General features: G+C 28.5%; 1 protein-coding gene across 1 annotated transcript in view; it reads left to right on the top strand.

Moving 5' to 3' along the window:
- Nucleotides 1–18,206, top strand: part of LOC106478491 (dnaJ homolog subfamily C member 13-like) — a 150,041-nt gene that overhangs the window by 112,947 nt on the left and 18,888 nt on the right. Inside the window, 8 exon segments of the mRNA XM_013939042.2 lie at nucleotides 1,315–1,482; nucleotides 4,093–4,206; nucleotides 6,264–6,380; nucleotides 9,085–9,265; nucleotides 10,979–11,070; nucleotides 11,463–11,568; nucleotides 14,165–14,239; nucleotides 16,246–16,446. Of these exon segments, the coding sequence (XP_013794496.1) occupies nucleotides 1,315–1,482; nucleotides 4,093–4,206; nucleotides 6,264–6,380; nucleotides 9,085–9,265; nucleotides 10,979–11,070; nucleotides 11,463–11,568; nucleotides 14,165–14,239; nucleotides 16,246–16,446 (1,054 nt within the window).

Below are 18,206 nucleotides of genomic sequence, written 5' to 3'. Positions count from 1 at the left end.
TCTTCTAATGATGTGGTTAAAAGAGTTTGGTGTCTGTTTAATTCAACAGTGGATGTGTATCTATAGGACGTACTCGTGATACTGTAGTTACAATAGAAATTATTATTTCCTTTCTTCTAATGATGTGGTTAAAAGAGTTTGGTGTCTGTTTAATTCAACAGTGGATGTGTATCTACAGGACGTACTCGTGATACTGTAGTTACAATAGAAATTATTATTTCCTTTCTTCTAATGATGTGGTTAAAAGAGTTTGGTGTCTGTTTGACTCAACATGGATGTGTATCTACAGGACGTACTCGTGATACTGTAGTTACAATAGAAATTATTATTTCCTTTCTTCTAATGATGTGGTTAAAAGAGTTTGGTGTCTGTTTGATTCAACAATGGATGTGTATCTATAGGACGTACTCGTGATACTGTAGTTACAATAGAAATTATTATTTCCTTTCTTCTAATGATGTGGTTAAAAGAGTTTGGTGTCTGTTTGATTCAACAATGGATGTGTATCTATAGGACGTACTCGTGATACTGTAGTTACAATAGAAATTATTATTTCCTTTCTTCTAATGATATTTGCTGGTGTTTAGGCTTTTAGAGATTATACTATAATTAAAGTCATTTGCTTATTTCAGTTTCAAGATTTACAAATATTATGTATTAGAAGTCTGATTGATGCTATGGTTTTAACGAAGTTATGTGTTTGCTTCATTTAGCTACAGACAAAATAAGGTCCACGCTTACATTTTTCTGCACTTAAAGTTATGGGATGGAACTTCCTTATATAGCAATGAATAGGAAAAGGCTTTATAATTTTGAGGCTGTGGTGCTCATAATTAGATCAGTTTTTTTCCATGATTTAATGGAATTTACAAAGTCATAGTAAATTTACATATTTTTAGCCACTACAAAATCTTACCTCATATGTACATAAATAGGGGTATGTTTTGGGGTTTTGTTCTTAGTTTTAATGGTTTTATACACCTGCATCTTTGAAAGAAATACATTTATTGTGTCGCTATAAATATCTCATTTATACAGCATTAACTTGTATAAACACGATAAAAAAGCAACAAAACACAGACCAGTAAATTTGATATCAACTGTCTTGTATAGATAGTGTACAGAAATACAGATAAACCCTGTGATAAAGAAACATGATGTCCACCAACTGTCTTACAGTAGCAATAACTACCTAAACTAAAGTAAAATGTATGAATAATTGATAAATATATGAGTATAATTTAACTGGATTTGAATTGCAGTATAAATTAGTCTTTGTGGTAAAATTACTCTATTGTTGATTTCTATTTTCAGGAGATAGCCAATCAGCTAGCAATAAGAAGTATTGAAGCATGCTGCTGTCTGGGTGGTTATATGAAAGATGAAAAAGCTACTCCAGAAAATCCAGCAGTCCAAATAGCTCTTCGTTCACTGTTGACTCCCTATTTAAGCAGGAAGTTAAGCACTATGACATCTAGTGAGGTGAGAGAATTGCTTAAAATGTGTTGATGTATCTTTTGAAGAATGTTTTCATTGAGGCACTGCCAGAGAGAAATATTTGTCATCCAGATGTTACTTTCATATAATTTTGAGAATTAATTCATAAGTTCCAGATAATTAATAGAGATGTGTTTTCATCATTGAACCTTCTTATTTTGGATCATTGATTTATTTGAGACAGAAATCTTTTGTAAAATTAAAAACTTTGGTTTCATTACTTTGTTGTAGGAGCACTGATTTATATTCTGCAATAGAGAGCAAAATAGATGCTTTTTACTTGTGACAGGCCTATGTTTAAAATTAGTTTTATTAGTAGCAGGTAATATTTTTCTATAGTTTTATTTTCAACATGAATCAGAAATTGATTTGTGACTACATTTTAGTTGATTCTGGTTTTAACATTTTGTGTTTTTGGAAATTTTTTATCTGGCATGAGTATCAGTAGGGCACCTTCACCCTTTTTGCATTTTCAAGTAGTAGTTGGAGAACTGCTATGTGTTTTGTTTTAATATTTTTGAGAAGTGCATGCAAAGCACTCCGACTTGCAGATGGCTGTTATTTCCATGCATTTGACCTTGTTCTGGGTGAAACTCTGCTTTAATCAGAAGGAAAAGTTTTGTTCATTTGTAGTTATCAATTAACAATTTATTCTTAAAATAACATCTTCACTGATATGTTCATATGTCTATTTGTTTTGTGTACTACTTGCTGTATAAAAAATAAAAAAATGTTTTACTATATTTGATTATCTGATCAGAAGCTGCTACTACAAAACGTTTTGTAAATATTGTACTTCTTTTTACAAACATTGGTTTACACTGTAATTTCACCTAGTGAAAACAAATGAGCATAGTTTATGTTATAGTATGCTTTAAAATATTTCATATTTTGACAGTGGTTTTTGTATATGTGTTTTGCATACCTTTATTCTACTGAATTTTCCTTAAAGTTGTAGTATTACAAATGATAATTTTTTAAACTGTTGAGAGAATAACATATTTTCTAAACTTACACAGTAAAAAAAACAATGTTTGTCCTGGAAAATCTAACATAGAATGTAAAAACCATATACTCTTTATTTTGAAAAAGTATTTAAATTACATAGGTCTGCAATGTTTTTATAGTCTTGATATTTTTACATGTTCTACAATAATTCCTGTACACTGAATCTGAAAATGATATCCATTTTTCTCCATCAAATGGTGGCCTTTCCCTTCATATTTCTGTATCAATTTCTGAAGCCCCCATGAGGATGTTTTTGAGCAACGTCAATATCAGTACCTGTATAAACAACAAAATCCAAAATAATTTCTGTTTCACAATCACAGAGAACTTGGATTTTTATTCTGAATCTGTGACACTTTGACAGTACGTATTGCTTGAATATCAACCTCCCTTTGAATAACATTAGGGATTCATCAATTAAAATATTTTGGAATGGGCAAAAAGAAACAGAAAACTTTCCCCCTTCAAAATAGTAATCGCTTCCCTTATCTTCTGCAATCTATCACTTTCATCAGGAAGTTCATTATCAGCAAAATGAATGAACTTGAGTAGTTCAAGAAACCTGTCTCTGGTCATGTGTTTTCCAAAAAAAATCTGTAGCGCCTTCTGATCACTACTCTTATTGTTCTTTTTTTCACATGAGGCATTAGTAAAATAAGTGCAAAAAAAATACATTTCATCAATTGTTGTCTCACTCCAATGCTGGCTTTTTGCTTTTTGATGTACATCATAGTTGCGTACACAAAATTCACGATACATCTTAGTATTGTCTACAATCTTCTTCAAAGTTCACTATCGAAATAGGCTAGAAGATTACTGTTACCAGTGTCACTATTATCTGAACATGCCTCAGGCTCACTTTCATCACTTGAAATATTATCGTTATCTGAAGGAATGTCACACAAATCAGACAATTCTTCTTCATCACTCCATTCATCTATAATTTTATGCATTGATTGAGGGCTAAAAGGGCATTTTTTAGTAAGCGTGAATGAGGATGACATTGATGATTCTTCCATGATGAACAAATAAGTGAAAGAAATTGTATGTAATTGAAATACAACTTATTGTTTTACAGTAAATACAACTTTATATAAATAAATATTTCATTTACTAACATGTGATGATGTAGAGGTAGCTGGATGGTTCATTGGATGGTATCTAATGACGTAAAGGTGCTTATCCAATCAAATTATGACTTTCAAATGTATTAACCAATGAAAGCAAGTGAAAGAAAGAGAGCAGAGCCATAGTAGTTTTAAAACTGCACCTGTTTTTAATAAATAGGAATATGTGTTTATATGCTCTCAAGCAAGATACGTAGAGTGTTTATTTACCACACCCAACTTTAAGTGGTTAAAACCAAAACAATTTTCATGAAGTTTAAAATTGCAGGCCTGTGTTATTTATGTTTCTTTGTAATTCTGAATCAATGAAATATTTACTTTTGCATTTTTTATAGTATTCATTTAGTTATAATGTTTTTTATTTCTCTAATTTAATTTGGAGTTACTTATATTAAACGGAGAAATTGGAATTTAATATCTTTTTGATGATTCTCAAGTATATTTTATCATTTTAATACAGATCTTGAAAATACTGAACAGCAACACTGAAAATCCTTATTTGATCTGGAATAATGCTACTAGAGCAGAACTGACTGAGTATCTTAGGAATCAACAAAAAATTAAAATCCGCACCGTAAGTTTTTTATATATATTTTTTTTTCAATTATTTTGCAATATTTGTTTAACATTGTATTGACATGTAAAAAAAACATATAATGAATTGTAACAAATTATCCTGTAAAGAAATTGTAATACTTTTCCACCAGTTATTTAAGTAGTAATGTGAAGTGATAAATTTCTGGTGATACTCAATATCTTGGCATATAAACATTGTGTGCATAATCGTAATTTGACCATGGAGTGCCTGCAACTCAGACATTTATTTACACAAAGTAGTACAACGATGATAAATCACTTTTGGCATAGTCTAAGACTAAGTGCAGCTGTAAAGTGATAACACTAAATGAACCCAGACTTGAGAAATCTATTAGCTTTGGCTGTAAGAATAAATGTTGTATAATTGTTTATCACAATAAGCAGTAATTCAAAAAGAAAAGAAGTAATCTATGTCTACTCCATATTTTGAACTTTTCATTTACCCTAAGCTGTTGATTTCACTACAGTTAGCGTTAGGGTAGAGAAAGTAATGATAAACTATAAAGTTTTACTGATAAAGAACTTTTGATATTCAATGAGGACATTATAGAGGTTATAAAAATAAAATATGAAACTGCAAGTTAAATAGTATTTATCTAAAATAAAATGGGGAATGACCTAGCTTAACTAACCATCATAATTCTCCTAGCCATTCCTATCTCAATAATTGCTATATTCTCTTTCTGTCTTATATATATTTTGGAACTAAACAAAGAATAGAAGGAAACATTGTGGTTTAACCCTTAAATTGCTGATCACTTTTGATATAATTTACTAGTGGTAGACTCCATATAATAAATCACCTTGTGTAATTTTACACTCTTACAATATTAAGTGGAAAGGACTGACCAAAAAAACTAGATAAAAATCATTTATTTTCTATATTAAATACATAAGAAATTTGCATTTTTTGTATGATTCAACTCCATAAGAAATAGTTATAGACTCAGAAACAATTTGATGCATATTTTTAAAAAAAAAGATGTTTAAAAAGCCACCCCACTGTTATTCTCGACATAATAATATTTAATTTTTTTCATTTAAGTTTTCTTATCTAACCTTTTAAGAATTGCTTCGTTTATAACATTGTTGTGAATTTTATAAAAAAAAGAGAATTGCAATTGACTGTCATTTAAATTCACAGCATTGTTATCAATGAAGTAATAAGTTGAGAAACTTCATGGAATGTTTACAATTCAAGATACTTTTTTATGGATTGATAATTCAATTTATAAATTAAGAATAACTTATTGTAATGTTACATACTTTTTGTATTTTTTGTTTTTTCTATAGAGTTAAAACTTTCATAATTGAGTTGTGCTTTTTCTACTTACTTTGTAATTTAAAAATAAACTATTAAAAAGATTCAGTTCTAAAGTGAACTAGAGAAGATCATGGTTCTATAATTGGAATCGTGTAATTCAAACATAGCTAGAATAACAATAAGATTTGTAGGCTGAGTATAAATATACTGAATAAAACACCATAATCTTAAATATAATTATTACAAGATTGTGATTATATTATAGAAATCATATAATTAAAACTTAGCTACAGTAGCAGGATTTCTGGGGGTCTATATGAAAGTAGTGGTAATAGTAAATCAATCTTGAAAATAATTATTACCTGTGATTTTTGAATAATAATAACTGATTATATTATGTTTGAGGAATTCATAGGAAATTAATTTAAGTTTAAAGCTGTTAAGAAACTGTGGCTGAAAAACAAGACAAAATTTAGCAAAGAAGTCTGCTTGACTAACAGTGCATATAATTTTAATGTTAAAAATATGATATACACTGCAGTGAGTAACTTTGAAATTTCAGAAGTTTTTTATAAACACATAAATTAGGACAGATAAAGGAACCAGTATTATGTCTTTCAAAATTTTTAATGTTAAATTCCAGAACCAATGGTGAACTTACTCATGACTAATTTGTTTTTTTTGTTTTAGTTTTATATTAGAAAGTGCAACATATTTCTGTTTACATGTACTAACACTTTGACTTTTTAAATTCATATTTGGCTGCCTAGGGTGATTGTGACCCTTCCTTTGGAGCAGAATTTGTTTTTACAGTTCATTCAGAAGAGCTCGTCATTGGTGACATCTTTGTCCGAGTTTACAATGAACAACCTACTTTTCCCTTGGAGGTTAGAAATTATTCTTTATTATATTTTGTAGCATGGTACAGATTTCTGAGTTTTTTTTTATTATTCAACTATAAATACTGGATCCTTTATAAAGGGTATGCTGTGTGAACCTTTATTTACAGGAGACAGGACCAAATCCAGAAAGAAGTCTTCTTAAATGGCTTTGTTCACAGAAATACAAATTTGGGATATTTCATTAAAATTATTTCTGTGATGTTTTACATTTGTGAACTAAGTAAAAAAATTGGACATGTTCAAGGATAGCAGAGAATAGAAGATTTGTTAATTAGCATTACTCAGCTAAGTCATTTTATTACAGTCGTATTTATTTGTTTTACACAATTTACAGTATAATTCTGATGTATTGCAAATGATGCATACTAATACATGTTTTTTTAAAGCATGAATAATTATTGTGAACTTATATTGAATGATAGGTATTAATAAAACATTTTAATTAGATTGTGGCCTGTTGGATGGGGAACTTGACTCATAGTTTGCAGGTTGTGGGACTAAAACCTGACACTGAATATGCTTGTCATTTCAGTTGTGGAGGAATTATAATAATGTGGTGAAATACCCCTGGTTGATGGTAAAGAGTAGCCAAAGAATTGGAGCTGGGTGGTAACAAATTTCTTCAGATTTAAAACATAAAATATATTATACTTTTGCCGGTTCTTTCTCTTATGTAATTATAACAAAATTTTTAATTTTTTCTCCTCTAAGTAAAAGTTGCTACTCTTTGCTTTGCTTCTTGTAAATAAGTTTTTTTTTTTGCTTTACTGTGATCTTTCCTCAAAAAAAAAATTGGTAGACCACAATATTTATTATGTGTAGATTAATAATGTAATGTTAATTAACTTCAAGATTCAAGGGTGAAAACATTGTATGTAATGTTGGAATTGTTTATACAGTGTAATTTGCAAATGTAGTGTTGTTTATATATCTTTTAATTATTTTCTTTAAAGTCACATTGAGTTTTCAGCAATATATTACTTTCCTGATGATGAAAAGTTAATCTAAAATAGGTTCTTCCTCTCAATTAAGTATGATTTTCCATGGAGTTTCATGATCATCACAATAATTAATTATAATAGCCAAGTGCAAATGAAGAAAGATAAATCAAATGGCAAAGTTAATTCCTTTTTACTACATTTTACATGAATAATCTATTTAAAATAGTTTTCTAAAAAAAAATAGTTTTCTTATCATTTTTGTATGATAGTGATTACCAGCAGGTGAAAATTGATCCATTTTAATATGAAAATCCTTTAATGAATTTCAGAAAAACCTGTAGAACAAAAATGCACATATAATAATTCTGTTTTTAGATGAACCTCTTATATCATCTGTGTGTTATTATAATGGCGTATTACACTCTTTTGAATGTTTTCAAAAAGTGTGAAAAGAAAAATGTGACCATCATGGTTTTGGAAAACATATAGCAGAGAGTGAATTAAACTATGATGAATGTTAGTTATATGCTACTTTCCTTGAAAGGTTACTGTCGTCTCTCACGTAACACAAGATAGAAGAACAAATTAAAGTTTAACATGGTAGTTAGTAAAATGTAAAAATCCTTGTTTAATGACTTGTGTTATTCAGGAGGTCATGTTTCTTCTTTTTCTCATTTTATGTAATGTTGACAAAAAGCTCTCTTGTATTTAAGTGTAAACAAAAAATGTTTGCTGTGAACTGAATGCAAAACGTTTTCTATAAACTATTTAGCTTGGATAATCTTTACAAATATATTAGGGAAGAGTGCAATGATAATGTAGCTTAATGACAATTAAAACATAGTTTTATAAGTTCTCAACGTGTCATACTTTGTTTGACTAAACGTCAGTGTCATTCTTTATAGAAAACATTTCTTCAGAAAGTCCTAAAATTTCCTTTGGATTGCCAGCAGATGATGAACCTGATACTGTTTCAAAACATTTTCCAAGATACACGTAGTTTGCTTTTGTTGAAATGTGCTTTTATTTTGTTTTATGCCCTGATTTTTTGGTGTTTGCATACTCACCATAGTTTTAATAAGTACTTTTTATCTTGTTGTAGAACAATTTGGATCTAAATATTCAAACTGGTTAAATCTATTTTTTCAATTTAAAAGGTTTTATAGTTTTTTACCATTGCTTGTAATTGTTTTTTTTTAATTATTCAAACAAAACAGAAAAATTGTGTATATATATTTAATTTAAATTTATCAATAAATGTATTTTTTGTTGTTTGTTTGATAAATTGACATAGACTGAGGTAGTTGTTTTTAAGTTACATGTTAGAAATAACTTGTAGAAAGTTTTGGTTTACATTTGTGAGTATTTTTATCCCTTTTGAATACATTTTAACAATATTTAAATACTCTTTCTATCACATTGGGTTGTTTTTTCTTATAACCATTCAGAACTCTCAAGTTTTTAGGTTGATGTGTGATAAAATTTCTTTCCTGCAACTTTATAATTTAAGGTTGTGAATACACAAAGTATTTATGTTTTTTTTTTGGAGAGGGAGCTAAGTGTTTTCTCTACTTTTTGTGATATTGATATTGTAGAGACCAGTATTTCATGTTTTGAGCAACAGCTTAAAAAGTGTAGCATCAGTAATAATAGTTGTTTCAAGTGCACACAATGTTGGTTTTGTATTTAATAATATGTATAGCTACCAAGCTAACTTTTTATCTTAATATTGACATTTTATGTATCAGAATCCAAAGGGTTTCACCCTGGACCTCCTTGATCACCTGGGTGCTCAAGCTCAATATCTTTACTCTTTAATGGCACTGACGACTTCCAATAGCACTCTTAATCAAAAAGCTTCCCTCCAGAGGTTAAAAAATGTGGAAACCGCTCTTGAGGCTCTAAGAAATGTAATAAGAAATAATTCTGGTAAGAATTCCCTTTTATTAATCAGATCTAAGCGATGAGTTATAGCACTAAGCTATGTATATTTGTAGGTTTACAGAATTGAATGAGTTGAGCATTTATATTTGAGTATCAGTATTTGATTCATAAAAACACAATAAATAAAGGTGTAATCTTTTGTTCCTAGGTTAAAAAAGTTGAAAGTATGATTTTTATGTCTAATTTCTTCTTGATAAAATATATTTATAAAGATATCTGTAAGCATTATGCAGTTGACTAGAATGACGTATACTTATACTTGGGAAGAGTTTAAATGTTTTCAGAAACTATTACAACTAATGTCATAATATTTATTAATGACTAGGGTATAAATTTGTGCTTAGTGTAGGATATATGTACTAAAATTATTTGACTACTGGAACATTGTTTAGATAAAAAGATATAGATTAGATTGGATCCTTGATCACCCACATACAAAGTATGTGCTGTGCCATATGCAGCATTATTAATTGGAATACTATATATATGAGAAGTGTATATGTTTTAAATAAATAAATCCTTTAAATAATGCTGTTGTTGTATTATTTAGTTGGGCAGGAATGAAACAAAAACCTACTAGACAGAATATGTAGTTGTTGTATTTAGATTTAAAATAAAGAAGTGTAAAAATATGAAATGATGATAAACAAAATATTTTTTTTGCTTAAATGCCTTGTGATTGTGGATGATTGTCACATTTGACTAAGATCTTGAGATTTTTTCTTTATCGAACTCTTTATAAAGCAACATTGTGAAATAGTAGATTTTCAAAATTATGATCTCAAGTATTGTAAAAATCAGCTGTATTCATTTGTTGCTATATTTCACTAATTATTTTTTCCTTCCATAATGGCATCAACTCATTTTTACTTTCCATTAATGTATTAGCAAAGTGTTGGGTCCACTACCATCAATAACTTTAGGTCTAATATAAATCTTCACAGGTAATAGGTCACCAATTCCTTGATAAACAGAAACATTGAAGAATACGGTGAATTGTTATTTATGTTAAATGTTTAGTGTAAGTTGGAGAATTAATTGTATATTTACTTTTGAAAGTTGTTTCCTATCCTTTTGTGTCTTTCTTTTTTGTCTTTATCTTAATTTTAATATAATTTGTTTTGATTTTTCCTGGTGGAAAAACCTTACATGTATGCATCTTGTGTGTAAAAGGTGCAACAACTATGAGCAGGCTGTTCATGTATATGAAAGATTGTTTGTCAATGAGTTATTATCTGCTAACTTTGTCTTTTAAACAAAATGTACATCTTAAAACTTGATTATTATTGGTTAATCTGCTGAAGCCTTGTAGCCATAAATATACTCTGTATGTTCAACGATAAATAAGTTTTACATAACAGAGTACTTACTTCCTTTAATTGTTTAAAATATACATCTGTGTGATATTTTGATACTGCCTATTAAGTGGATGTATCTGTGACTCCAGAAGTACTATGCTTTGGTGAAACTTCTAAAATCATACATAAGGCATTAGAAGTTTTTAGAAGCATCCATTGGCATGGCAGTTATACATGAGTTTTTGTATAAAAATTTAATGCACATATTTGTAAATGATATATAGCATTATTATATACAAAATACTTATTTTATGTTTTATACTTAATCTGATTTTATTCTAGTTAATGCTGTTGAAGAGCAGAGATTCCATAACTTAACCTTCAGTATACTTCTCTATAGGTGTTGAAATCCAATGTATTGGTCACTTCAAGCTGCTTTTTAGTTTACTTAGGTTAGATGGATGTGCTCAAGTCCAGGCTCTAGCCATTGATGTGAGTGATATTTTTATTCAGCCATGTTATTTTTGTGCCATTATGCCACCATGATATCTTTTTGTTGTAATGTTTAGATTTAACTATCATGTACTAGGTAAATAAAAAAATCATAGATTAATAAGAAATAGTTTACTTAAATATAAATGAACAAACACCGCTAGAATATTCTAAATTAAGTTCATTTATTCCTTAAAATTCACTGTATTTTTCTTTATGGACTTTTTTTAGTTCACTGTGAACTGAATGATTAGGATAACAAACTGTGATAGTTAATAAATTCCAATTTCTCAAACATAAAATTGCTTGTTAAACTTTTTTCTTTTTTTTTCAATGGTTATTTATATACTGTCCACAAATAATGTAATCAATCATTTGAAACTTTCTTGAAGGTGATAGCCAGTGTTACTGGAAACCAAGAATGTGTAAATGATATAGCAGCAGCAGAAGTTCTAGTCTACCTTTTACTTGTTCTTCATTCTTTAAGCAACTCTTCCAGTAAGTACAAAGTTTTTCGTTTTTATTTTCCTTTTCCTTTACTCTTTTGAGCAGTTCCACAAAATTACACAGAAAATACCTGGTATGCCTGCATATCATGTAATTGTTTTTTGTTTTTTTTCATCATAAGAATAATTGAAAAATATCTTTTATATCAGTTTTGTGATAATAACATAACATTACATGACTACTGTTATACATGTCTATTACAATCCAGGAATCCACATTGGGAATGATAAATATCATGTAGTATTATTGACAAGACAGCAAAAACCTTTATAAGGCCATTATTTGGCAATGAAAAAAAAGCTTTTTTATTGAGCATTTAAGCAATTCATGTTTTAGAATAGATATTAAAGAAAATAAGAAGCTACCACATCTGTGGTGAAATCTTGTAAAACAAAAAAAATTATCCTGGAATATATTTTTGTGAGGCAATGTCATGATATAAAAAACTTTAGTTTAGATATTATTGATTAATTTATTTTTGTGAGTGAATATTTTATTATTGTTTTGTTTTAGTTATAATAAGAGTTAAACACAAATGGTTGTAGGAAGTTTTGTTGATAACTCATTGACGTCGAGAATATAGAACGTCACGTGCAATACATTGATGTTGAGAATATAGGAGGCAGGCAGACGATTAAATGATAAAAATATAAATAGTCTGAGATGAGTGGAAGCAAAAAAAAGAGTAAAGTTACAGGCCAAGGAAAAGTTCAGCGTGAAGTTAACTACCATAGAAGTGATAGGCCTAACGTTTAATATGTTAGAGTAAGAATAACAGTAAAAAAGGAGATAAGAAAAATAATTTATTCCATGAAAACGTGGTTCTAAAGTAATTGAATCAGCCTGAGTGTACTTTGACAAAAGGAACAGAGGATATTTTGAAGAAAGAAGAGCAAACGATTACGGTAACTCGTGCCACAATTGTAAGTGAATCATACACGGAATACTAGTGTGATAGTAATAAAGAAAATAGTGTTAAAGAGGACATCAACATAATTTTTGCTTCAAAGCCAAGTGATTTCTTTAGTCAAGGCATTAACAACTTGATTTTAATATGGAAAAGCATCATCGATAAGAATGGAGACTATTTCATTTAATAAATGTTTTGTTTTGATTTATAAGTTGTTAGGGTTTTTTTCATCTAAAAGAAAACCGACATTAATTTCTTAACGACATAATATATAATGTTTATGATATGCTTGTAATCTCTATAGTGTGGAGAATTTGTTGTACATACGTTTAACTTGTTCTGAATATGTATACATACGTTTAACTTGTTCTGAATATGTATACATATATATATATCTATATATATTATTTTGAAAACAAGTGAAGTGCATGCTGTTCATTTATTGTTGAATTTATCACTAACAAGTCACAGACACCTACTGTAGAAGAATCCTAAGCCCAACAACAACATAGTATATATATTTATACTAATAAGAAATATAAGTAAAAGTCTTTTATTTTGACAATTTATTTTCACATTCACATTTATAATACTTCTTAAACCTGTGTAAAGGATTAGGTTTCTTGCATGGTTTTGAACACTACACTTTTCCAATTATTATGGACCTTAAAATGAAAGATTTATTTTGTTTAATTTTTTGGAAGTTATGTTTTATTTGGCAGCAAAGGATTTTGCCAGTAATGGTTTTAAAGTACAAAATGGCATATATCTATCTATCTATATATATATGTGTGTGTGTGTTTGTGTATGTGTGTGTATACATATATATATACATATCTAATTTTTTGAAAACTGTTTCTTCTTTTTCATAAATCAAGTACCATTTATCAGTCATAGTAAAGTTGTTGGTTTTTTGTTTTCATTACTATTTGTTTGTCACTTGTCAGGTTATTTCAGAACCCAGCTATATTCATATTATGTTTCTAAATGTTTATTAAATAGGCTGGATGTGGCCTATGGTTAGTGTGCTGATCTGCGGACTTTGGGGTTTTAGGTGCATTATAAAAATGATTGTTAAATCATAGTGAATACTGTTGACTAGCTGCCTTCCCTCTAGTCTATCAGCTGAAAATTACTGATGGCTTGCCCAAATAGCCCTTGTGTAGTTTTGCGAGAATATCTCAAACAAACCAAATATTTTTTAAAACCTTCAAACTTACTACCCAAGAGGATAAAATGTTCTAATAATAATTAAACTTTCTTTTTAATGTTAGTTTTATTTAATTTGCTGCTGAAGGACAGTGATGATAGAACTAGTTTCTGATTCTTTTATATAGAAAAGGTTTGTTTCCATTATGTTATAACTGTATTATTCATACAAACCTTTTTTTTTTGTGGTTAACTCTGTGTTTTGTTTAAGTATATTGCTGTGGTTTAAATATTTTTTTGTAGTTTACAATATGACATTTTTGTAGTTTCTAGCTGAAAAGGTATAGAATAGCAGCTACTGAGCTATATTTATGTAATACAGACTACCATTAGTAGTAATGACTTGTTTATTTTGGATACTTAAAATGTTTTCAACACTAATTTCTGACTAATTTTTAGGTAATTATATGACACACACATTCTAGTATTAAATATAATTTTTGTTAATATTTTTTTTTTCTGTCAAAGGTCGCATTACGGTTCTTGAGACTCTTCTTCCTTTGATGTCCAATAGTAAGTTAGTCAAAGAAGCTATGACCAAAGGTACATATGATAGTTTAAAATATTAAAGGTTTTGATTATGTAATGGTAAAACAAGAATATTAAATTAAGGCATGATGTAGCAGAAAAGTGACTTGAAATAACATCCATCTTCCAGTTAACTGTGCAATTTGCTTGTATAACTCCTAAGTATTTTAAGTCATCATTTTTTTAAATAAAAGTTACCTACCAGGTAACTGATATGGGCCTTAAGACATCAGTTAATATTTAACTTTTATTTTCAGTTTACTAAAGAGAGTTGTGCTGTATCATAGAAAGGCTCGAATATAGTTTAATAACCATACTAGAATGCTTTGGAGTGTACCCTAGACACAAAAAAAAATAAAAGACATAGTTTTTGTTGGTTTTTGGACTTAAGAGAAGCTTAAATAATATATTTGATGTTTTAATGTATAATTATGTTACTGAATTTTTTCTTTCATCTCTTTGTCAAATTGCTATATATCATTTGTATTTAATGTACAGAGAGCTTTTAATATGTCAGTGGTTTATTTAAAGGTAACTTAAATTTTTTTAATTCTACAGTAAAATTATGCTGAAAGATTGATTTCCAGCTGAGAAAATTCATAATTTTTTGAATTCGTGGCATTGACAAAAACTAAATGTATACTGCTGTAATATTAAACTTAATTTGTAATTAGTCTCATATATAGATTTAAAAAACGTTGTGGTTGAGAAGGTTCTTAGCCTATTATAATTTCCATTAATAGAAATTAGTGCTAACTTATTTTTCCTTATATGTAGCATTTGTGATTTATTTTTACTTTTGCATGACAAAGTATATTAAAATCTCTGTTTCAGTTGGATACCTATGAGCTTTAACTCGTAACCTTAAAATCAATGAAGTTGCTCAAACTCTAATTATTTGTTAGACGTGTTAAAAGAAAATTGGCTATTGGCACACAAATATATCACATCAATCTAGTTTTTGTATGGAAGCTGGTCAGGTGATAACTAAGTCATCAAAATTAACCCTCAATATCATTATATAATTTATATGAATAGTGATATGTTGTGATATGGAAGTCAGTATGATAGTGTTCTTCATTTCTGTATACATAGTGTATAATTTACAGATGCAGAAGTCAGTATAATGCTATGCCATATGTAATTACATTGTTTGTGTGTTTGATATATTGTTATGTTCTATCTAATAAATATATTTTTGTATAAATAGTAGATAGTTAAATGTGTGGAAGTAGGAATAATATTACAACTACACTTTGTTTTGTGGCTTATTTAACTTCTTTGTCATTACCAGCTTTTAATGTGTTGATAACTTTCAATATATATTGAACTTTGTGTTCAAAGCTTATTTTTCCTGTTCGATATCCTTCAGTAGTCTTTTCTAATTCATTTGAACTTGAAAGAGTGACATCAACCTGTGTTCAGAAATGCAGGTCAAATTGTCCCGAGACCAAAGTTGACTGCATTAATGTAGAAACTGCCTAGATTAATGGTATATGGTTTCATATCAATAGCCAATCCCTTTCAGTGTCAAAATCTTTTGAAAAATTAAAGTAAGAATTTGTACAAAAACAAGACTGAGCTATTACACATAAGTTTATAAACTTTTATATATACGATTATTATTAACTTTTGGTTAGAGCAAGATACCTAGATAGATCAGAATTAACCCACTAATTGATATAAGTAATTTAGTAAACCCTTCTAAGTAGATTTATGCAAAGTCATAAAATACAAGCTTATACTGATTATAATGCATGGATTTGTCAGTTGGCTCTGTTAATAATATTTTCTATCTTAATCACAATAATATCTCACAAGATTTAATAAAGCTCCATATACCAAGCTAACAGTGTAAAGTATTCATAATAATATATAATAAAAATATATAAATAATAATAACTAAATATAATTAAATACATATCACATTAGTGATATCCAGTAAATATAAATATAATATATTTTTTTCTCAAAAGATTATGCTGATGATTATGTTTATTAAAAGTATTATGTTGTTCTAGGAGCTGTAATATATCTGTTAAATCTCTTCTGTAACTCTACAAATCCTCAAATCCGTGAACAAACTGCTGAGCTCCTTGGAAAGATGACTTCAGATAAACTTGTAGGACCAAAGCTACGTATCACCCTGAACAAATTTTTACCTCAGTTGTTCCTAGATGCAACCAAAGATTCACCTGAAGCTGCTGTCATGATGTTTGAAGGTCAGAATATACTAAATCAAATCTTTCTCTGTATTGTGTTGTAATCACATACACTGAAGTTGAAAGTCAAATAATATGTCCAAGAAAAAGAGGAAACATTACATTCTTTGCAAAGTAATTATTGAAATGATTATGTTCTAACTATCTTTCTTGGATATGTATTATTGCATCAGCTCCTTATTTTGTAGACCTTTAAAGTCCTTTCTAGCTTTTCAAGTGCTTCACATGAAATAAAATTTGCCTTCAAAAGTTACTATAAGTACAGATATGAAGTGTTAGTCATGTGACTTGTTAAAAGTTATTGAGATAATAAACTTAATAAATGTTGAAGGTTTATCTAGAAATATACGTACAGTGTTTCTGCTCTAAGGAGAGCAGTTTCTAATCTCAATAACTACTAAATGTGTTTACCATGGAATCTAGCCATAATAAAAATAAAAAAATGCATGTTTACCACACTTTTTTTATTATGTGTTATGGTTTTAAAGCTATTTAAATGTTGTAAATGTAATTTTGTGAAATTGTACAACTCTGGAACTGAACTATGCTGTTTGGACTAATTGAGTGTCATTACTTTTTACAAGAAATTACATAGTTGAGAATTAATTTTATAATGTTAACCTCATGTCAAACAAAATATTATAGCAATTCACTGTAGTGATATAATAATTCTGTTATAAAGATCATCAGGTTTTTATCTGTTGTTTTCATTATAAGAAAATTGGCATAAATATAGTTCACATTTCTAGATGTGTATTGTTGTTTAGCCTGGACAATTTTGTGATGAAACATAATCTTTATATTAACAAAGAAACATTTAATACTTTGTTGTTCCCAGTGACATTTTGTTTTGCTCATCGTGTTTCATGTAGTAATCCATGTAAATAATTTGTTTTAATTATGGTGTGTTAATGGCACAAGAGGAAGCATTTTTTAATGTATTTAGACTTTTGCTTGAACTTTTGTTGTTGGTTCAAAAAAATTTAATTTTGTTTTCTAGAATGCTTATATTTTCATCAAGTTTTAAAAAGTTGTAAAAAAATTACCATGAAAAGCTTCCATTTGATTTTGTTTAATGTTAAATAAGTAAATGCAGCCTCCTGTTATCTGTCAAGTTAACCTTTTACGTGTAATCTAAGAAATATATCTGAACTTTAATTTTGCTTAATTAGTCATGTTCCCAAAAACATAGTAAAAAACTAGGATATGAGTGAATAAGTTGCTTTTTGAATTTCCCTGTGTTTTATTTCAGATGAGGATTGTTTATGAGTTTAAAGACAAACTTTATACTTTGATCTAATGAAAGCATGTTTCTAAACAAAAGTTACTTTAAGAACTAGAATCATGAGACTTCTTGAAATATACCTGTGTTATAATGAAACTTCTTAACTATTTCATTATAGGAACTATAAATAAAATACAGTACACATAAGAAGTTTGTAATCACTACGAATAAGTTACTATAAGCCCATAAGTTGTATGCTACCAGATGTCTCTAGAAACCATTTGAGGAATTGTTAAAACCAAAGATTCTAATTTCTAGGAGTTAATTTACACAGAAGCTAGAAAGTCTTTAATCACTAGAACTAGGTTTGTTTTTTATAAGACAAAAATATGTTATGTCAATGTAGGAATCTGGAATAAGTTACAACCAAGAGGCTGTAATCAATAGAATTAGGTTTTTTATGTCAATGAAGGATTCTGTATTAAGTTACTACCAAAATTTTGTAATCACTAGGACTAGGTTTTTTTTTATATAT

Source organism: Limulus polyphemus, unplaced genomic scaffold (assembly GCF_000517525.1).
Source record: "Limulus polyphemus unplaced genomic scaffold, Limulus_polyphemus-2.1.2 Scaffold11, whole genome shotgun sequence".
NCBI lineage: Eukaryota > Metazoa > Arthropoda > Merostomata > Xiphosura > Limulidae > Limulus > Limulus polyphemus.
The sequence above is the reverse complement of the archived record's forward strand: the minus strand, read 5'-3'. Positions and strand labels throughout refer to the sequence as shown.